This window comes from Astyanax mexicanus, chromosome 18, assembly GCF_023375975.1.
Source record: "Astyanax mexicanus isolate ESR-SI-001 chromosome 18, AstMex3_surface, whole genome shotgun sequence".
Classification (NCBI taxonomy): Eukaryota; Metazoa; Chordata; class Actinopteri; order Characiformes; family Acestrorhamphidae; genus Astyanax; species Astyanax mexicanus.
Genome location: NC_064425.1, coordinates 36,941,291 through 36,964,903, shown reverse-complemented (window position 1 = coordinate 36,964,903; position 23,613 = coordinate 36,941,291). Strand labels below are relative to the sequence as shown.

General features: G+C 39.8%; 1 protein-coding gene across 2 annotated transcripts in view; it reads left to right on the top strand.

The window, feature by feature from the left end:
- The window catches only part of irs1 (insulin receptor substrate 1), a 94,475-nt gene that overhangs the window by 7,754 nt on the left and 63,108 nt on the right, over positions 1-23,613 (top strand). The window contains exon 2 of one of the 2 annotated variants that reach the window (XM_007233525.4): positions 20,723-22,677. The exons of the other annotated variant lie outside the window; for it this stretch is intronic. Coding sequence (XP_007233587.2) covers positions 20,723-20,727 — 5 coding nt within the window. The 3' untranslated portion in view covers positions 20,728-22,677. Of the gene's footprint in view, positions 1-20,722; positions 22,678-23,613 lie in introns of those variants that run through there. 2 annotated transcript variants of the gene reach the window in all.

Sequence of the window (23,613 nt, the reverse complement as noted above, 5' to 3'; positions counted from 1 at the left end):
CTTTGAGATCTTGGCTGTGTGCTTCGGATTGTTGTCCTGCTGAAAAATGAATTGTCGCCCCTGTCTGAGGTCAAGAGCGCTCTGCAGCAGGTTTTCATCCAGGATGTCTCTGTACATTGCTGCAATCACCTTTCCCTCTATCCTGACTAGTCTGCCAGTTCCTGCTGCTAAAAAAAACATCCCCACAGCATGATGCTGCCACCACCATGCTTGACTGTAGGGATGGTATTGGCCTCGTGATGAGCAGCGCCTGGTTTCCTCCAAACATGACGCCTGGCATTCACACCAAAGAGTTCAATCAGAATTTTGTTTCTCATGGTCTGAGAGTCCTTCAGGTGCCTTTTGGCAAATTCCAGACGGGCTGCCTTGTGCCTTTTACTAAGGAGTGGCTTTCGCCTGGCCATTCTGGCATACAGCCCTGATTGGTGGATTTCTGCAGAGATGGTTGTCCTTCTGCAAGGTTCTGCTCTCCCCACGGAGGAACGCTGGAGCTCTGACAGAGTGACCATCGGGTTCTTGGTCACCTCCCTGACCAAGGCCCTTTTCCCCCCGATCGCTCAATTTAGACGGCCAGCCAGCTCCAGGAAGAGTCCTGGTGGTTCCAAACTTCTTCCATTTACGAATGATGGAGGCCACTGTACTCATTGGGACCTTCAAAGCAGCAGAAATATCCTTCCCCAGATTTGTGCCTTGAGACAATTTTGTCTCTGAGGTCTACAGACAATTCCTTTGACTTCATGCTTGGTGTTTGCGCTCTGACATGCAGTCAACTGTGAGACCTTATATAGACAGGTGTGTGCCTTTCCAATTTACTGGATTTACCACATGTGGACTCCATTTAAGCTGTAGAAACATCTCAAGGATGATCAGTGGAAACAGGATGCACCTAAATTCAATTTTGAGCTTCATGGCGAAGGCTGTGGATACTTAAGTAAAGGTGATTTCTTAGTTTTTAATTTTTAATAAATTTTCTGAACCCTCAAGAACACTTTTTTCACATGGTCATAATGGGGTATTTTGTGTAGGTTAATTTAATAAAAATTGGAATAAGGCTGTAACGTAACAAAATGTGGAAAAAGTGAAGCACTGTGAATACTTTCCAGAAGCACTGTTTTTCTAAAATTCAGTCAATAAAATTTAATTTCTATATGGATATGAACATTATGAAATCCCCTGCCTGTGCTGTATATCAGCACACGCTGGCACTGCCAGGCTACAGTAGTCTATAGTGTTCTGAATTTGTGCTCAGCCTAAATACAGTGAACTGAGGCCAGCTCTCTGTAATTAACATCTGTCAGCAACAGATGCTGTAAATACTGTGTGATTTTATTGTTATAGTTTTATATGATGTTCCTTTATTAACATAAAAAGGACAGTTTGTAGTATTCATCTTTTCAATAATACATTCTGGCCTGGGGACTTGACAGATTGGTCAAAATGTCTAATATCTAACTGGCATCGCTGTTTTTGGCAACTGTTTTTTCAAATCAAATCAAATCAAATCAAATTTATTTGTATAGCGCTTTTTACAACAGGTGTTGGCACAAAGCAGCTTTACAGAAACATGATTACAGGACAAAGAATCAGGCAAAACATTACACATAGAAAATACAGAATACAGAACCCCCAGTGAGCGCGGAGGCAAGGAAAAACTCCCTCAGAGCTGCAGGAGGAGGAAGAAACCTTGGGAGGACCAAGACTCACATTAAAGGGGGGACCATCCTACCACTGGTCAAACGGCTTTTAAATAGAAATTTAAAAAGTCTTTTATACATCTATATAGGTTTTATGTACTCAGGAGTGTAATAGCGCCACTAATGGCTTGGATGTAATCTGTAGTGGAGAGTAAAATGGTCGATGAGCAGCTGATCTGTGGTGGTGGTGGAGAAGAGCTGACTTCAGAAACTTCCATCAGTCTGGCCGGACAGGAGACGCGAGAGCCTGAGGGTCCAACATCGGTATCGGGTCAGACAGGTGGGCAGTCAGTAACTCGGAGGAAGGCAGAGAGATGGAATTAGTTTTGACTGGATTTATGCAAAACTGAGAATATTAAAACATTATCAGAGTGTGGCTAATGACTCCGGCAGAACTGAATAAAACAGCCTAACTAAAGGCAGAGAGCCAGAAGGTAACATAGACATGGAGGCACCCTGAAACACCAGCATCCACCCACTCCACCGTCTACAAACCTGAGTGACCGTGTGCAGTGGGAGAACAACAGCACCAGCATCTCAGTTTACCACAATTTCCTCTGTCCATGAACCCCTGAATCTGCAGCCTTATCTAAAGGGAAAAACATTAATTACCAAAAGCTAAACTAAACAAGTAAGTTTTCAGTCTAGACTTAAAGATTGAGACTGTGTCTGAGTCCCGAACATATTCGGGGAGATTATTCCAGAGTTGAGGCGCTTTATAAGAGAAAGCTCTTCCTCCTGCAGAGCTCCTCTGAATTTTAGGCACTACTAATAAACCAGCACCCTGAGATCTGAGTAATCGCGGTGGTTCATAACAGGAGATGAGGTCTTGTAAATACTCAGGAGCGAGTCCGTGTAGGGCTTTATACGTTAACAGGAGAATTTTATAGTCTATGCGGAATTTGACTGGAAGCCAGTGCAGTGCTGATAGTACTGGACTAATATGGTCAAATTTTCTTGTTTTAGTAAGGACCCTGGCTGCAGCATTTTGAACTAGCTGAAGTTTATTTAAGTTACTGCCGGAACATCCAGACAGTAGCGCATTACAATAATCTAGCCTTGAGGTAATAAAGGCATGTACTAATTTTTCTGCGTCATGCAGTGATAGGGCATTTCTTAGCTTGGCGATGTTACGGAGGTGTAGAAAAGCTGTTCTAGTAACATTAGATATGTGTTTATCGAATGCTAGATCTGAATCTATGATAACTCCAAGGTTTTTAGCTGCTGAACCAGGGGTGGCTGAGAAGTCAGCCAGATTTAGCATTAAGTCTGATAATTTATTTCTAGCAGCTTTGGGGCCTAATAGGAGAACTTCTGTTTTATCACTATTTAATAGGAGGAAGTTGTGCGACATCCATGATTTTACATCTTCTACGCAATCCTCGATTTTCTTTAATCTCACTCTGTCATCAGGTTTGGCTGATATGAAGAGCTGCGTGTCATCCGCATAACAATGAAAATTCACATTGTGTTTTCTAATAACTTTGCCCAGTGGGAGCATATATAATGTAAATAATAACGGTCCTAATATAGAGCCTTGTGGAATTCCATATCTTACCTTGGTATAACTGGAAGACATATCATTTAACCTCACAAACTGATAGCGATCGGTTAAGTATGATTTAAACCATGCTAAGGCAGTTCCGGTTACACCGACCATGTTCTCTAGTCTTTCTAAAAGGATAGTATGATCTATTGTATCAAAGGCTGCGCTCAGATCGAGAAGTACGAGTAGGGAAACACAGCCTTGGTCGGCGGCTATAAGTAGATCGTTTGTTATTCTAACTAAGGCTGTCTCAGTGCTATGATAAGGCCTAAATCCAGATTGAAATTTTTCATAGATCTGGTTTCTTTGCAGGTAAGAGCAAAGTTGTTGGGCTACAGCTTTTTCTAAAATCTTAGAAATAAACGGTAAGTTTGAAATAGGTCTATAGTTAGACAGTACACTAGGATCAAGATTTGGTTTCTTGATCAGAGGTTTAATTACAGCTGTTTTAAAGGCTTTGGGTACATGGCCCAGGGTGAGTGATGAGTTTACTATCATTAACAGAGGTTTAATTATATCTGGCAGTACCTGTTTTAATAATTTTGTGGGAACAGCATCAAGTGTGCAGGTTGTGCTGTTTGAAGAGGAGATAATTTTCTCTAGTTCTAGCTGTGGAAGTGGGTTAAAGACTTCCAACCTAACTTCAGTAACAGAGTTTTGTTCTAGATCAGCCAGACCAGATGACAGAGAGGATGTAATATTTATCTGTTTAATTTTATCCCGAATGTTTTCAATTTTACTATTGAAGAAGTCCATAAAATCGTTGCTGGTGTAAATGGCTGGAATCTGAGGTTCAGTACCTGCCTGGTTTTTAGTTAATTTGGAAATAACACTAAAGAGAACTCTAGGATTATTTTTATTTATCTCGATCTGTGAGGCCAGATATGCTGAGCGGGCTTTATTAAGTTCTTTTCTATATTTAACAAGACTGTCTTTCCACGCAGAGTGAAACACTTCCAGTTTAGTTGATCGATATTTACGCTCTAAATTTCGTACTAACTGCTTTAAGGTACGAGTTTGATCATTGTACCACGGTGCGAGCTTTTTCTGTCTCTCTATTTTGTGTTTAAGGGGTGCTACAACATCTAAGGTAGAGCGAAAGGTATTTTCTAAACCTTCGGTTAGTTTGTCTAGTTCTACTGGGTCTATAGGAGAATACATTAGAGTTGATAAGTCTGGAAGCTTATCTGTAAATTGTTGGGCTGTAAAAGGCGTAATTGAACGTTTTACAGAGTAGCTAGGGGATGTACATATATTATGACTGAGATGTAATTTAAATGAAATAAGGTAATGATCTGAAATTGCGGAGGTTTGAGAACGAATATTTGGGTTATCTATGCTCACACCCAGGGTCAAAACTAAATCCAGAGTATGATTACAGTAATGAGTAGGTCCTGTTATATTTTGAATAATACCAACTGAGTCTAAAATCGATGTGAATGCCTTTTTTAATGGATCATCCAATTTTTCGAAATGAATGTTGAAGTCTCCAACTATAATCACTTTATCATTACTTACTGCTAAGTCTGTGACAAAATCACTAAATTCTTTTAAAAATTCTAAATAGGGCCCTGGTGGTCTGTAGATGTTAATTAAAGAAAATGCATTCTTTTTTGTAACTGGATTAATTATACTGGTGTAAAGAAGCTCAAAAGAAGTAAAATTTTCATAGTGTTTCTGATTGCTAAATATGCAGACCCCACCTCCTCTACCGGACAATCTCGGATTGTGTATATAATTATAGCCTGCAGGGGTGGCTTCATTTAATGCTACATATTCATTTGGCCTAATCCAGGTTTCTGTCAGACACAGAACATCGAATTTCTGATCAGTTATCATTTCATTCACCAGAACTGCTTTTGAATTTAGAGATCTAATATTAAGTAAACCAATCTTTAGGCTTGAAATGTTAGTACTACAGTCTGGATATGATTGTTTAATATAAGTTAAGTTATTTAGATTTACTGTTTTAGTTTTTTGATGTTTTTGTTTGACTCGGGGGACAGACACAGTCTGAATACATTGGTATCTAGGTAACGTCTCTTTGCAGCTCGCAGACGGTCGGTTAAGCCTCTCTGTCTGCGGCCTGGTCCCGGCTCTGGATTGTCAGCAGCTTCTAATACTACTCTGCCGACTAACTAAAAGACTATGAGCTATGCTGCATGAAAGTAAGGCAGCACCCTCCCGCGTGGGGTGGACACCATCCGTACCTAAAAGACCAGGCTTGCCCTCAAAGTGTAGCCAGTTATCTATAAAGCCCACATGATTTTCTGCACACCACTTGGACATCCAGCGGTTCAGCGAAGAAAGCCTGCTGTAAGCTTCATCACCACGCCTCATTGGGATGGGGCCAGAGCAGATTACCTCCTCGGACAGCGTCTGGGCCTGTTTAATCACCTCTTTAATATTAGCCTTAGTTACTTCAGACTGCCGCAGATGAATATCATTGGCCCCTACATGAATTACTACCCTCGAATATCTCCTATTCCCTAACCTAAGGTTGCCACTAATGTCCGGTGCTCTGGCTCCCGGTAAACAAGTAACTGTTGCCGCTGGTGCCCCTAAAGGAGTAGCTAATTTCACGTGTCGGACGATAGAGTCTCCTATCACCAGAGTACCTTTAACAGGCTCCTCAGTTGGTGCTTCACTGAGCGGGGCAAACCTGTTTGACACGTGAACTGGGGGAGCGTGGTGTTCAGGTGGGCTGGCTGTGGCCTTTGCGGTAGCATTAGCCTTAGCCTTTCGACTATGCCGCCGAGACGTTACCCATTCGCCCCGCTGTGAGGGCTCTAAGGCCGGAGTCGAGGGGGTACTAACTCTCCCTGAGACACCCGGGGCTGCTAACAGTGAATCCTGCTGTCTATCCCTTATTAAACCCCGGACGTGCAGCTCTAACTTATTCACCTTATCCACCAAGGAGCTAACTATCTCACACTTAGTACAAATACCACTATTGTTACCAGTATCGGTGGATAAGGGATCTAAGCTATACATGCCACACTCTAAACAGGTGTAAACCTGAGCAGAAGCCATGGAGAAAAAAAGCACTCACCTTGTTTCAGTTGAAATTAGAAACTTACACAAACAAACTGCAGCAGCAAACAGCTAATCCAGCAAACCTGAGGAAAAAGTCTATAAAAGTAGACTGAGAGTGGATTAATAGGTGTGTAGAGCAAAGAGGAAGCAGACTAAAAGTGGATTAGTAAGTGTGAAGAGAGTAAAAGAGAAGAAAACAGAGAAAAGTGTAGAAGCTGAAGATTAAAGCAAGCTTTCAGCAGCAGAGCAGCACAGCAGCAAACCAGCACAGCAGCAGACCAGAGTAGTAGAGAGCAGAGCAGGGAGCAGAGCAGGGAGCAGAGCAGGGAGCAGCTAAATCAATGGCCCTTTTTAATTTTGCAATATATAATTCAAAACAAAATGCTGAAGCCATGAGAGTTTACTGTCTTCCACACAATTCTGAGTCTGCTGTTATGAAAAAAGGAATATTTAAGACAATTAGTAATTGTCAATTATAATTGATTGGTTAATTGGCAGATGTTCATATTTCTGTAATGTGTAAATTTGTGTTGATAGAAGCAGGATGTTGTGTCCTGTTTTCTGTGGGTGTCATTGGCTGTGTGTGATTCGTGTGTGTGTGTTGTCAGTGTTAGCAGTATGTTTGTGTGTGTTTGTTGTCTTTGGGTGTGTGTGTGGCAGTGTTTGGTGCCCGGTCTGTGCGTGGCATGTTCCCGTGTGGCTGGTTGCCTGCACCGCCGGTCTCCATGGCTACGCTGTCGCCGCGGCGCTTTCTTCTCATGTCACAGTGGATTAAGGGGCTTGGGTCTGAGGCGCCATGAGTGACGGAGAGCCGCGCTGTGATTGGCTGGTTGTGGGGTGGGGCGGGGTGAGGGAGTTCTTTGGTGGGCTGAGTCGGTGTGAGATGACTGCAGCAGCAGGTCGGGGTCTCTGTGTTTTCTGTGCTGCTTCTCATCTGCTTTTCAGGTCCTGTGGAAAACTAAATAAGTAGCATGAATATTCAGTAATGTATGCGTTACTAAACCCCGCCCTTTTTTGCAGAAATGTTATAAAAATAAAATAATTTATCTCAATCACTTGTTTTAAGTCGTATTTCAGTGTTTTCTCTAGGGAACGAAGATTTTAAAAGCCCACACTCCTCCTCTCAGTGCTTACAATGCTAGTGATAGGGGCATCACTAACAATAGGTAGGAAAGGGAAACTTCAGTGTAAATTAATAAATATTATAGAGATATTTTCAGCAACAGCTGGAATTCAAATTCATTTTGCAATCTGTTCCTCCCTTTTTTGTGCTCATTAGTCAATTTATTGTGACTTAATTTCAAAATGTCAGGGGCCCTCAGAATTCTACCAATGATGATGTATAGAGCTACTTTAAGCTTGTTAATGGTGTAGAAATAGATATTTCATTCACTAGAATTATAAGCATGTGAGCAACATATATAAAATATAGAATTAAAATTATATTTAAAAAATAATAATATAATTAAAATGACCAAAAAAGCATTGCTGTGGTAAATTGTGATTAGAATATCATTAATATATTGTTCTTTCTTTGCTGGGTTGTCTGCTGGGATATTAAAAAAGTTTCCCTTAATTTAGTTTCAAGCCTTAAGAACAGTGTTCTGCTGCAATGGTAATCTGAACTGTTCTTAATTACTTGGTGATGAAATCTTAAATATAATGGTATGAAATGATTTTTAAGCAGGTGAATTAAATTTTCGAGGTCAGAAATGTTTACTATTACTTTACTTTATTAAAGAAAAAACAATAGACATGTTCTCCGTGGTCGGGCTGTGAGCTGAGGCTGTGTGTAGCAGGGCTTTGTGCCAGTTTTACAGCAGCTTGTTAAAGTTTAGGGAAACAGTGAGTGAGCTCACAAACGCTCTGCTGTGATTGGCTGGACTGTGCCAGTAGTTTTCTGTAATGGTCACACTGTTTGGTTTTGAGAGGATTTATGCCTTAACAAAGAGCAAGTCAGAAAATGCAATTCATCTAGCATAATTAATCATGCTAAAACTGCCATTGCATCAAAGTCTTTAGATAAGGATTCAGTCAGTCAGAAAATATGCCTAATCGAGTGTAAATAATAGTGCAAAAAATATATATAGCCAGTGCATCAAAATCTTCTAATAGAATTCAGTCTGTAATGAAACTCCTCCTCCTTCCTGTGATTTTACCCAGTAGAGATTTATCCCATTTTTACTAATTATTATTATTATTATTTTTTTTTTTTTTAGGTGGTTTCTTTTTAGAGTTTCAGAAATATTGTTTAGAGACCTTTTGACACTTAGGTTCTGCCGTCATCACTTCTATGGCCTTTCCTCTGATTGGTTTGTAGAATGTTGTTGGTTCTATCGGTTCAAGTGAAGGAGAATCCTGCAGCAGATTTCCCTCAGATTCCTTTTTCTTTCTGTTTATAAATAAGGGTTAACCCTTTAAACTCTAGGCTGTTTTGGTGTGTTTTTTCTTCGTTTTTGTTAGTTCCTCTTTCAGGTCTTATAACACAGTAATTATATGAGTCACAGGCCATAAGCTCTTTTACTCCAGAAGACATACGGCTGCTCAAAAATATCATCATTTAAAATGTAAAAGGAAGTAGAAATGTTATATTTTCCTGGAACTGATCATGTTTTGGTCAAGATTTTATCAAGCGCCTGTTTTCTTTTTCTTTTTTTTTTTTTTTACTTATTTTTTACTTATTTTTGAATGTATAAACTTTAAATATATTCACAACTAAGATACCTTTCAAAAATGGTTAGACTAGAGTGTATATGAGGTAAAAGCATAACAATATTGATAAAAGTTAATTACAGGGCTTAATACTTTGTCAAAATACATGGAGAAACAGCATCAGGCGGGTTTATTTGTCTTGATAATCACACCTCTAGGATACATGTAGATACTAAAAGTAAAATACATACGATATAAAGTAGTGGCATACCTAGCTTTAGTTTGAGTAAAGCAGGTAGTTTCACACTTTTTCTGTGGACACTTTTGAGTCTTTATTTACTGATATTATTTGTTTTGAAACATCATATAAATATGTTTGAAGCACTAAAGGTAAAAAATATTGGTTGGGGAAGGAGATCTCACTTTTTAGGTGTTTTTCTCAATGGGTTTCTTGTAGATACTTTACTGCACTGGCATGTCATCACTATTTTTAGAAAAAGTAAGTTCTGCCATTTCTAACCATATATGGGTTATGTTTATGCGTGAAGGGATTTTTGAGTAATTAAGCTGAGAAACAAGGTGCTATTTTGGACGGAACATCTGTCCGTAGTGTTTTAAGGGATAATCTACAGTTACAGGAGATACAGCGTAGATACTAGTAGGGGTGTGCCATATCGTATCATACACAATAATATCGCCAACATTATTGAATATTGTGAACAATATTATACCCTGAAATATGGTGCCACATCACCCACCCTCTAATTATTACATCAGGGTACTACTTTTTTTGTTGCTGTTTTAAAGAAAAATGAAAAATTCACACTTTTCCTAATCCATTATCTACTAGATTATATCTGTCCAGTATCAATTATTTTACTTCAGTCCTGGATATATGGAGATATTTGGAAGGCATTATTAGTATCAAGACATTCTGGATCATTGACTTCTGTAACAAACATTAAAAATCTTGTATTTTAATATCTCAGGGGTGTGCCATATCATATTGTATACAATATTACATTTTTGTTTTTTTATTTTTTTGCAGTAGTGTATTCTTGAAACATATATATTTTTATTCAGTGTTTTATCATATCGCCAATATCCCGACAAAGACCATCTTTTTTGGAGTGAACACATTTTTAACCAAATTTAAACAAATTTTTGGTGGTTTCCACCATGGTGGCACCTTTCCTATTTATTTTGGTTTGGACTAAATGCTTAATTTTATGCTCCTGTTTAGTATTGTTAGCTATACCAATTGATAATGCAACTGTTGTATGTGTTTTTGGTGAACGTGAGCATTTTAAGTGTTGCAGTGCAGATGTGTTCGCTTTTTGATCTCTGTATGTTCATTTGAAGTGTTTGTGTTTGTGTGTTTGTGTGTGTGTGTGTGTGTGTGTGTTTGTGTGTGTTTGTGTGTGTTTGTGTGTGTTTGTGTGTGTTTGTGTGTGTTTGTGTGTGTTTGTGTGTGTGTGTGTGTGTTTGTGTGTGTTTGTGTGTGTTTGTGTGTGTTTGTGTGTGTGTGTGTGTGTGTGTGTGTGTGTATGTGTGTGTGTGTGTGTGTGTGTGTGTGTGTGTGTGTGTGTGTGGCACTTCCACTCCGCCCTGGTCCACTGGTTTGGATGAGTTCCTCACGGCCTACTTGGATCCCTCATTGCTGCGACCTCGTTTCACCCCTCTCACTCTTGTGTTCTCTCTCTCTCTCTCCTTCTCTCCCTCTCGTGAAGAAGTTCCAGATGAGGCCGCAGTAAAACTGGTCTGGTGCTTTGAGAATGCCGTGTTTGCGTTTTGGTGCATTTTTTCTGTTCAGACTGTAAATAGTATTCTAGACAGTTGCTTGCATCAGTTTAAGATTTGTGTGTGACAGAGGCGGACACAATTTTGTGTGTGTGTATACGTGTCTTCATAACTGAGGTCACAGCAGCAGTTGCGGTTTCTGCATTCCAGCACTTTGTCCGTTGGTGTGTTCTGAGTTCTGAGTTGCAGCACATTTATAATATTCACCTCTGGCTGTGATTTCACTCCTGGCTAAATAATGAATTCGGTCACTGGTTTGGCCCTACGCCTTTGTGTTTATTGTTAAGGCCCGGGATGCACTGACATAAAATGTTCTATCCAAAATCAAACCTGAACAAACTGAAACCTGTATACTGTTCTCGATGTTTTACTGTTTTTTATTTATCTTCACAAGTTAAACAACCTTAATATATTAAATACCATAAATGTGTTTTTCCTTACTTCTGCATTTACATGAATAGCATTTAATCATTTGGCATTGGTTAAACAAGTTTTAATATTCCATTAGATATACCAACAAAAGCACAAATACATCTACCTCGGCAGTTCTATTCTAATCATAATGTCAGTATGTCAGATTTAGTTCTGAACTGACGACCAGATTACCATACAGACAACGATGCACATCACAGTTTTAACGTTTAAACTGGTTTCATCCAGCTGTTTACACTGTGACCAACCTGATTGGCTGGATTTACCAGTGCAGTGACACTGATCTGTCCTTAACTCTCAGTCAGTAATCCAGCTGAAAAACAATTTGCATTTGTCTTGTCTTATTCTGTGAGTGTATTGGCTGATTGCAAAGCAAAACTTGACAATGATTGTCTAATTATTGTAAAGTCTGAATTTTCCTTTTATCTGAATACCTAAGTTCATGTAAACATGTTGATCTGATTACTGCAAACTCTGATATTCTGCAGTAATTATAAAATTATGAAAAAAGTCAACAAACACATTGTAGATACATTGATTGTAGCTTGTTATATATTAATCATTTAAAGAGCTTTGTACATCAGAAGCTCCAGAGAACGGCTGTGATTGCTCAGAAAGATGAAAGTGCACAATTAAACAGATATATGTTGAGCTCATTAGTATAGATGAGCCTGATAATCTGTTCTTTGAGGCTTTTTTGTCCTCTTGTGCTGCAGAGCACTGCATTAGAGGAATGTGAGCAGTGGAGTGAGGAGTGGAGGTGTATGTATGGGTGTGTTTGCGCATGTGTGTCTCAACTTGCTTAAGTAGGCAAAACATCTGGTTGTGTGTGTGTGTGTGTGTGTGTGTGTGTGTGTGGGGTGGGGGTTAGAGGGAAGTTTTTCCTTTGCTAAAGGGAATGGTATTTGGCACACACTGCCTCTCCCACATCACACACACACACTGCCTTGACTGATACAGACGCTTTGTTTTGTGCAGGCCCCCAAAAATGAGCTGCCCTTGACACAAATACTTCTGCTACAAACAAAAGATTTGAAAGTAGTAAGTGTAAAACAGTCTAGTTTAGCTTTTAACAATAGAAAAACAGTTAGGATTAGGCGTGGGACAAAATATTGATATTGTGATACATTGTGTAATTTTTGTTTGCAATAAATTATCGATAAGTGGCTTTAATATTAGTATTTTTATTGAAAAACAGAATTGCCCCCTGACTTTTGAAGTGGTAGTCTGTATTATTTTGTTTTTAAACTGAAAGCAGATGCATTTCTGAGTGGAGAAGGGATAAAATATTGTGTTTAATGGTACTAGTATGCTGGAAAGACCGTCTCTGCTAAATCTAATATATACATTCTAAAAACTGGGTGTCAGTCGCTTTTCGTAGGAGTTCTTTTGGTCACGTCACATCCTCTAAAAGAGGATCCGTCTCAGTTTTACTGAACGCGAGCGGCTGAAAAAAATGATTCTTCCGCATGCTCTTTGCAATTACCAATTCTCACCAGAGAGGGCCCCAAATCCCCAAAATCCCAAAACTTACGGATAAAAGTATTTTATCCTCTTTAGAAACACAAGTTTAAAGTATCGTAAAGAATTGTCTTGTGATATATTGAGTAGTTGCAGAATCACAGTATTGGGATATCGTATTGTGTGATTGATTCTCACCACTACATTACCTTGAATGCTATACTTGTTTTACAAAAAACTTTTTATTGTTTTGTTTTGTTATAGCAATGATGATTCTTCCTATAATGAATACATCAGCAGTGCTTGTCTAGTTCTTCTAGAGAAGTATTGCCAGTAGAATAGGACCCTCTATAATAGAGAAACCTGAACCTACTGGCACCAGAAGGGAGATGAATCGCTCCAGTGGAATGGTTATGTTAACCTTTCAGTGTAAAATGCTGTGCTATTAGATAGGAGATGTTCTAGAGAGTTTGATAAAGTATGAGCCAGTGTGCGCAGGGTCTTAGGCTTGAGGAACTTTTAGTACTAAGTTGTTTTCTCAAGATCATGGTTACTCTGGTCAAAGTCAAAGTGTGTGTGTGTGTGTGTGTCTGTAAACTTTTCTGAGTGCCTAATGTTCCCTCGCTGTGAATTTGACCTGTGTGTTGACGTCAGTAGGAGCACACGCTGTGGTCACACATCTGTAACAGTATACCCGTGTGTGTGTGTGTGTGTGACCAAGAGAGCAAGCTAAAAATGTCCTCATACTCTCAGGGTGTGTGTGTGTGAGAAACATGCATGCCCGACTGAATGGCATTAGTTCATTGAGCTGCTGGAAGATGAGTACCACCCCTCTCTCACGCCCTTATATGGAGTTACTCACTGTAAAGAGCCTGCACCCACTGCTAGGCCTACAGGTTATGGAATATTATTTGTGAATTATGTGTGTGTGTTTGTAACTACGTCTCAATAAAAAGAATCTGAAAAGAATCAGAGCGCTTAGTATCCAGGTTTAAAGATGTTTTCATCATAAAATCTTAAACCATAATCCCCCTCCACCAAACTCTACACTTGGCACAGTGCAATCAGACAAGTAGTGTTCTCTTGTAATTTAGACCTAGATTCCCAACACCATTACCCATTCGTACAGTTAATGCAGTTTTAAGGTCAATTTAAGGCCCACGCAGAGGTATAAACACGCTCCTCTGCGTAGAACACTTTTGCTGGATACATACAAGCTACAGCGTAGGTTCATTGCAGAAGTATAAATTGTGTTTTTGCAACAATCTACCAACAACTAGTATTAAGCCTTACCAGAAGAGTAGAGTGCTTTCAGGTTGCAGATTAATTATGCATTAAATCTGCAACCTGAAATTAGAATTAAGCTGGAGACCAGAAATTATTGACTTAAAAGTCTGTATAAAGTTACAATATTTCCCAGAAGTAAATACATCTCTCATATTGATGCAAATATTGTATATCTAAGTAGTCAGTGTACAGCTTGTATATCAGTATTGCTTTACTGTCCTCTGAAAATTGTGTTGTCTCTCCCTGGTGCAATGTGACTCATTACAGTTACAGGGTTCCAGGTGTTTTGGATATTCAGCACCTCATGGCAATGAACTCTCTTAGAATTTAATTGTAATATCACAAAAGATTAAAGTATGGAAAGTTATATGATTTTCCAGGCCTGCTAAGTCTGTCTGGTCAATGACAATGAGAACCAATCTATTTAGGTAAAAAGGCTCTTCCCAGATTTCAGTGCGTCCAGTGTAGCACCTCCCACTTTGTGTGAATTTGCAGGTGGGTAGTCTTTTGAGTGGCATTTCCCTTTCTTTTCCCGCACGGCGTGTTTCCACAGCCCGGCGGCTTTTAATTTCACCCTCTGCAATTTCCTCCAGCTCGCTGGTTTTCTAAGTAAAGAGGAGTGCGCCTCTAAAAATGGTGGCTGCTATAAAAGCGCGTGCGGCGGAGATGTGAGGAGCACTTTCATGTTTTTCAGTGCTGCACTGTGAGCGCTCTGCATCCTTTCGCTGCCGTATTTATAGATGTGGTTTCTCTCAAACTACTGTTGCTCCAGCTACGAGCTGAGCCTGGACCTGCTCTTCTCTCCCACCAGCTCCACAGTGGGGCCCAGACTGCTGTTACACACTGCTCTGATTTAAAACTTTACACATGTGCATCTCCTCAACTACTTTATCAATTCATTTCTCTTTATTTTAGATGTATACTATACCAACTGATCTCTGAACTACTTCTGGAAATCAGCTAATATCATGTAATTAGCCTCACAGTGCAAACTAATGCTGGATGCTATGGGATAAATTCATATCACAATATATTTCTTAAATTTGGTCTGATATATTTTCTATACTAATATGAACAGCAAACAAACACTGCCTTTGGTGTACATCACACACTAAGAATTCATATTTAGAATAATTTATGAACAATTTTTAGAAGACGGTCACAAAGGCCAGAGGTTATTTTCAAGTGATTCTACTCAAATATATCTTAAAAAGTAAGTACGCTCTGTAATACTGTACTAATTATCTGTATGTTAACCTGGTCTTCAGTTATGAAGATAAGAACATCAGAATGCTCGATTTAAAACACTTTTGCTAATGCTAATTCATGGAGACCTAAGTACCTTGCAGAGAACTGCCTTGTCAGATATATGACCTATAGACTAATCGTGGATAATGCAGTGAGAATCCTAATTACAAAGTTAATAAGAATTCACTAGACAATTGGCACCTGTTTTTAATTTAAATTTTTTTGGACAAAATGGCTAAAAATCCCATTAAGTGAAAATGATTTACTTAATTTACTTAAAATCTTTCTTCTGTTGTTCCCTGAGAAATGTGACTTTAGTAGCACTAATGAGGTAAAAGTTTATGAATAAAAAAAGAGCACTGCTGAAGTAAAGGTATGATTAGAAAAGCACTGCAGGGGTAAATGCATTGTGCTTTATTGGTATGTCTGCTGGAATATTAAAAACATACACATTTAACAGTAGTTTTGGAATATCTTTTTTCTTTAAGAAGCAACTATGAAAATTTATTTTAAAATATATAATTAATTCTGTTGTGAAAAAGTGGCAACATGGAAAAAACCTGAAAAAAGTTTGGTGCATTTAAAAGTTCCTACGCATCATTGTTGTTCAATTAAAACATGTATCTCCAAACAGCAACTTACAGTAGAGAGATAACACCTTCTAAAGTTTTTAAAGAAAGTCAATGTAAAAAAAAAAAAAGAGTTTATTTCAAGTATTTTGGATCATTTCTTTTGATCCATTTAAGAAATTCAGATGCAGTGTTAGGGACAAATTCAAGGAGTGTTTAAATTCTGTTGTAATCTATAAATCTGTAAAAATGTAGATACTTGTTTTCAAATAGACAGTGATGATATACAGTGTTTTTGCTGCTATTCTCTTATAAGGTGCATTCGTTGATTGCCATTTTGGCTAATAGCAATGTGGCATCAGCATTTCCTTTATATACTGATGTACCTCTGACCTCTACACAAATGAACCAATGTCTTCTGACTCAGATTCGTGGAACAGATAGAGCCCCACTTCCAACTGCACTTTAATGCAGAGGCTGATGTCTGTTGAGGGCCACAGTGAGGCTTTTTGAAGCTTGCTGTGTGGCTTCCCTTCATCCTCCTGCCCCACGATGAGGCCGTTGGCGTGTAGTTTGGCGATGGGGCCCGCTGCAGCTGTACTCGCACCAGAATAAACAAATATGTGCCTTCTCCTTTTAAGCCCTAATGACGCCTAATGATACCACCGCCTCGGGCCCCTCATCCTCCTACAGCCACCGCTCCTCGAGACTGCTCTGGAGTAGAGCTGCAGCCGGAACAAGTTTCAGGGAATATTATGGTATGAAAATGCATAGTTATCTTACCATGAATGTTTTCTCATTACTAGTATTGGTTAATAAAAGTCTGGTGATTTTCTCTGAATAGCCACAAACAGTGAACATATACTACTCTGAAGTCTGTAGTGTTGCTTTTCACATTTATCAGTTTCAGCTTTTTTACATTGAGGTAAAAACACAAACACAAGTAGAATTTAATTCTGTGGTGTTGTGGATCTCGAAAGACTTCTTAGTGCCTCAGTGGCCTTCGAGTCTGGCTCGCGTCCAGAGTTGAGCAGATTCAGGTGAATAAATGGTGGGCTTGTGTGTGAAGTGAGGCTAATAACATTGACCCCTGGCAGAGACGGGTTGTGTTCTAGGAAATGGTAAACCCTGTATACAGCCCCAAAGAAAAATAGGAAGATGAAACACTATGGGGCAAAAACAACAAGAATACAAAAACATATTTAATTGCAGACAGTATTTACTGTACTGTCAGATCAGCTTAGTTTCATTCAATTTCAGAACGCCTGTGTTTTATTAAATATATCCATATTTAATACCATGTATCAGTAATATATCACAAATAAAAACAACACAATATATTGCAATATCAAACCCCTAGTCTGCAACACTTTCCAAAAGCTAGAACAGTGAAGCATTTACCATTTTGTTGGCATGCCAGTCCTGTATCTGCATCTCCTTCCACCTCATTCCCTCTCTCTCTACCTCCCTGTACCCCACACTACCTCACTCTGCCCCACACTACCTCACTTTACCTCTCTCTACTTTACCCTACCCCAACTCTCTCTACCTCCCTGTACCCCACACTACCTCACTCTGCCCCACACTACCTCACTTTACCTCTCTCTACTTTACCCTACCCCAACTCTCTCTACCTCCCTGTACCCCACACTACCTCCCTGTACCCCACACTACCTCACTCTGCCCCACAGTTCCTCACTTTACCTCTCTCTACTTTACCCTACCCCAACTCTCTCTACCTCCCTGTACCCCACACTACCTCCCTGTACCCCACACTACCTCACTCTGCCCCACACTACCTCACTTTACCTCTCTCTACTTTACCCTACCCCAACTCTCTCTATCTTCCTGTACCCCACACTACCTCCCTGTACCCCACACTACCTCACTCTGCCCCACACTACCTCACTTTAACCTACCCCAACTCTCTCTACCTCCCTGTACCCCACACTACCTCCCTGTACCCCACACTACCTCACTCTGCCCCACACTACCTCACTTTACCTCTCTCTACTTTACCCTACCCCAACTCTCTCTACCTCCCTGTACACCACACTACCTCCCTGTACCCCACACTACCTCACTTTACCTCTCTCTACTTTACCCTACCCCAACTCTCTCTACCTCCCTGTACCCCACACTACCTCCCTGTACCCCACACTACCTCACTCTGCCCCACACTACCTCACTTTACCTCTCTCTACTTTACCCTACCCCAACTCTCTCTACCTCCCTGTACCCCACACTACCTCCCTGTACCCCACACTACCTCACTCTGCCCCACACTACCTCACTTTACCTCTCTCTACTTTACCCTACCCCAACTCTCTCTACCTCCCTGTACCCCACACTACCTCCCTGTACCCCACACTACCTCACTCTGCCCCACACTACCTCACTTTAACCTACCCCAACTCTCTCTACCTCCCTGTACCCCACACTACCTCCCTGTACCCCACACTACCTCCCTGTACCCCACACTACCTCACTCTGCCCCACACTACCTCACTTTACCTCTCTCTACTTTACCCTACCCCAACTCTCTCTACCTCCCTGTACACCACACTACCTCCCTGTACCCCACACTACCTCACTCTGCCCCACACTACCTCACTTTACCTCTCTCTACTTTACCCTACCCCAACTCTCTCTACCTCCCTGTACCCCACACTACCTCCCTGTACCCCACACTACCTCACTCTGCCCCACACTACCTCACTTTACCTCTCTCTACTTTACCGTACCCCAACTCTCTCTACCTCCCTGTACACCACACTACCTCCCTGTACCCCACACTACCTCACTCTGCCCCACACTACCTCACTTTACCTCTCTCTACTTTACCCTACCCCAACTCTCTCTACCTCCCTGTACCCCACACTACCTCCCTGTACCCCACACTACCTCACTCTGCCCCACACTACCTCACTTTACCTCTCTCTACTTTACCCTACCCCAACTCTCTCTACCTCACTGTACCCCACACTACCTCACTTTACCTCTCTCTACTTTACCCTACCCCAACTCTCTCTACCTCACTGTACCCCACGCTACCTCACTTTACCTCTCTCTACTTTACCCTACCCCAACTCTCTCTACCTCACTGTACCCCACACTACCTCACTTTACCTCTCTCCACTTTACCCTACCCAACTATCACTACCTCACTGTACTCCACACTACCTCACTCTGCCCCACTCTACCTCGCTGTGCCCCACTCTACCTTACTTTACCTCACTCTGCTTCACTTTCACACACTCTACCACAATCTACCTTAATTATTTCACTCTGCTTCACTTTCAAACACTCTACCACACTTTACCTTAATTTACCTCACTCTGTTTAACTTTCTTTCTCAATCTTACTTTACCTTACTCCGCTTCACTTTACCTCACTGAATCTTACTTTACCTCACTCTGCTTCATTTTACCACATCCTAATTTACTTTACCTCACTCTGCCTCATTTTATCTCACTCAATCTTACTTTACCTCACTCTGCATCACTCTACCTTTAGCTGTTCTAACACAAAGCAAAAACGGATGGCCATCGATTGTTAAAAAGAAGGTGAAAAATGTACTTGATTTTTGTGTAATAAAACTAGTTGGTAACTTACATGCTAACTTGCATCTCTTACACACAGTTTTTCACTAAATCGTGCATTCTAAGAAGCAGCTGCGTCCCAAATGTAGTGTGTCTGAGTGAGCCATGAGCATCCACGGCAAGACAGGCCTACACACACACACACACACACACAGAGTCCGTCACCATCACGAAGGGCTGCTGGGTACAGACATACCAGGCTACGACAGGGTGCGAGTGAAGGCAGTGATTGGTTGTGAAGTTTTCAGACACGGTATTCTCTCTGACTCACGAGTCAGGAAGCATCACAGCGAGGCTCGGAATGTACTTTCATTTATATATTTTATTAAATACACCAATGCCCTTCTCCTGATGGTCAAATCACAGTCAGGGAGCACCGTTACGTAATGAAAACACCATGGGATGTGTGTGTGTGTGTGTGTGTGTGTGTCTCTGAGTGGATTATCAGTTCAGAAGGCCATTAGAAGGAACAGCTTGGCAGGACAGCAGACAGGTTGGTGAATGAGGACGAGGGGGTTGTTGGCTTAAATGTGAGATGATGATGTCATGAAGTTTGAGCTTTGTGTGTGTTGCGCTGTGTCCTGAGGTCCTGGGTGTGTTTGAAGATTGATCTTGCACCATTTTGGATTGTTGGCAAATGTTGGCATTGAAAGATTGATGACTAAATCTACCTGAATTAGCATTACAGGAAGAACCTGTTAAAATTAAAATTTTGGGATCCTTTTACATCTAAAAGTCCAGTTCTGTGTCTAAATGAACATGTTTTGTTTCATTGTTATCAAGGCTGCACAGTGTATCATTTCAGCATGTCATTCCTGTGCAATATTCACATTGCAGGACCTGCAGTGTCAAGTAAGGCAAATTAAACATGGAGCATATAGACGAAGCATTTGCACTTTCCACATTTTCTATGACACATCTAGAATTGCAGAATTAAATCTGTATTAGAGAAGATTGTTCATATAAGAGCTCTGACTTCTAGTGATTTATTTAATTCATGTCATAAAAACCACAGAACAACAAAATATTGCAATTCTAAATGTGTGTGTAACAGATTTACTTTGAATATCTTTTATTTCTGTTTATAAATAAGGGTTACTCTACAGTTACAGTAGATACAGAATCACCAGTACCTATACTGCTGCAAGACATGTATCAAGTCTAATTTCAACACCACCGGTTCTTTTTCTTCTATTGTTGGATTGGTGACAATTGATAAACTCTAAAATGCTATACTACATAAAACAAACAAGGAAGCTATATTAGTGTAGTTGTCCAGTGGTCATATTTGTTATCTCCAAAAATAAAGGTTTGGATTTGAGTGTATTTTTTGGTGTTTTGTTGTGATTAATGTTGATGATCATTTTTCTGTTTTTTTTTTTTTTCTGTTTTCAGAGTGAAAAGCAGCCAGTCACAGCTCTCTACAGACAGATCTGTTTTCCATCTTTTTGCAATAAACTGGACTCAGGAACCTGCACACAACTACAACCAACCTCCTCAACTCGGACCAAGCAATAACCCCCAACCTTACAGAACCTCCACAACCCGGACCTCACCACACACACTCTGACCTCACACACGGCTGGATTCACACACCGCAGTTCTCACATCAGCCCGGACGTCCTCAGGACCAGCGCGTCCCGGCTACACCGCAGAGTGACTGTACTGATCTAGGATCAGTTTGGGGCTTTTAATCCTTTGAGAAGTTGAATTTAACATTTTATTTGAACTATGCTGTTACATTTTCTATCTGCATAGTGAATCACACAATGAATTACATTTAATTAGTTTCAATTCAAACTAAACTTAAACAATTATGTAAAATCACGCACTTATTGTTTTATAATGCTATACTTTGGAGACTGGTCATCATTGAATTGGGGCTGGACAATAATTCAATATCAATATTTATATAAAAATATGTATTAAAAAATTCTGATAATTCCCGGCATCTGCTGCTGACTTATATACAGAAGACCAAGAAGTTTGTAGGTACAGTAATCTGTTTTGCCCATTAATGGATTGTTTAATATTATATCAAAAACAGAATTCTATTGTGTCTAACTGTATGAAATTAAGGCTTAAATAGTGCATTGTACATACACTATACTGCCAAAAGTTTTCACTCATCTGCCTTCGCACGCACAAAAAGTCAAGTTCTTCCACACCAAACTCGCTTATCCAGGTTTTTAACTGTTCCCAAAATGTTGGGAGCATGACATTGTTTTTTGGTGTGCTGAAGCATTAAGAGTTCCTTTCCCTGGAACTAAGGGTTTGAGCCCAAATCCTGAACCCTGCACCATAATCCCCCCTCCACCAAACTTTACACTTGGCACAATGCAGTCAGACAATACCGTTCTCCTGGAAACCGCCAAACCCAGACTAATCCAGGTCTAATGGAGAAGAATGATTTGTAACTGGACCTTCACGCTACTAATTTTTTCTAATGTTTGTAGAATTGTGAATTGGGAACGCCTGTATTCAGTGATTTGGAAGGGTGAGTGAATACTTGGGGCAAAAAAGTGAACATTTTGGCCAATATTGCCCAGCCCTACAATAAATTCTAATTCAATAATATAATTTTAGAAATTATAATTATATAAATTGCATAAAATTTCTCAGTGTTTTTGGTTATCGCTGGCGATAGCTGCGGATTCTTCTTCTTCTTAGGGTTATGCTGTAAACCGTACGGTACATGTCCTAGACCAGCACTAAAGTGTCTCACTGAGAGAGACACTTTAAGCATGTGACCCCATTATTTCACCATGCAGACCTCATCCATCAGCAGGAGCTCTTCTACATCACTGATCATGGTTAAAGACGTTGCACAGATTGCTGACAGCAGCAGTGTGTTTCCTGTAGGGTACGCTGATGGTACAGGATGGTACTATACTAATACTGGTGCTGCCATTCATATATGGCTATGGTACTATTTAATAATCTAACTGTATTTATGTTGCCGATGGTACACAACAGACTATATGTACACAGACGATGGACAATACAACATGGAGACATTTGGGTTTTACAGTGTAATGCTTTTGTTATTATTTTCTCATTTATGTTGTTTTTGATGGTACCCATATTTTTGTGTCTGTGGCAATGCAATACATCCCGCACACACACCGGATCTCCACCAGCCCAGTCCCCAACTCAGGACTTCAGGGGATAACACACACACTGTGTTAAAGCACTGTGATGCAAGAACAACCTCACGCTGCCAAACACACACAAACACACTCACTCATAATCGCACTGTGATACCCTGTTCCCTTTATATCTTATTTTTTTATTTCAGAATCGTTTCATCTGTTGAACTATTTATAATGGACATGTTGGTCACCAGACTCAGCTGAACCTGTGATAAAGTACTGAATAATAAACCAGGATGCACCGAAACTAAATTACAATAATTACATAAATTTTATTTATTACATTAAACCAAACAAAATTAAACAGGTTTCCATAGGTTTTAATTCATTTTATCACTTTGTTTCACCAAATTATATAACAGAATTTGTCTGATTTTCGGTGCATCCCTAACCTTTAAACCTAACTGGTCAAAAAGAACAGGTGGAATATTCAAAATAAAGAAATGTTTTTAGCTGGTCATGATTTGATATCATTAAAAATGTCATTGTTTGGTAAGGGTGGGACAAAATATCGATATCACAATATATTGCATTGTTATTTATATATATAGTAGTAAAACATAAATATTTTTGCTATACTGGAAGTAAATTGCCCATAAATGGCCTTTCAAATTCTCAGATCATTTAATCAATATCTTTTAAGCATTATCTGTTAGCCATGTTAGCATTAGTGTGGTGAAGCTGGTACTTAAAAAGTTTTGTGAAAATTGTGGGGAAATAATAAAATAAGTGACGGTACTGTTGAAGTTCTGTGATGCACATGAATTAGTTGTTGATACAACATGGTCACATGATTCACTCTGTAATTAATGAAGCATTGTGCACGTGTATTTATTTATGGCACGATATCGCTAACAGAACCTGTGCGTCTGTTTTATTACAGGAGGCAATACCAGTCTAAGATTTACAGTAACATGCTGTTAAACCTCGGAAGCCAGTAAAACCAGTTTGCATAGATCTTATTTCAATTAAATGAATTGATTTGATATTTGCATAATGTATTTTTTCATGATACAGGACTAAAACAAAACTAAAAAAAGTGTCTCATTTGCTGCTGATTAGGGGAAACATTGAACGGACAGTTGATGAACATGAATCTGTAAATTATTGAATATAGGTATGCCATTCATGTTT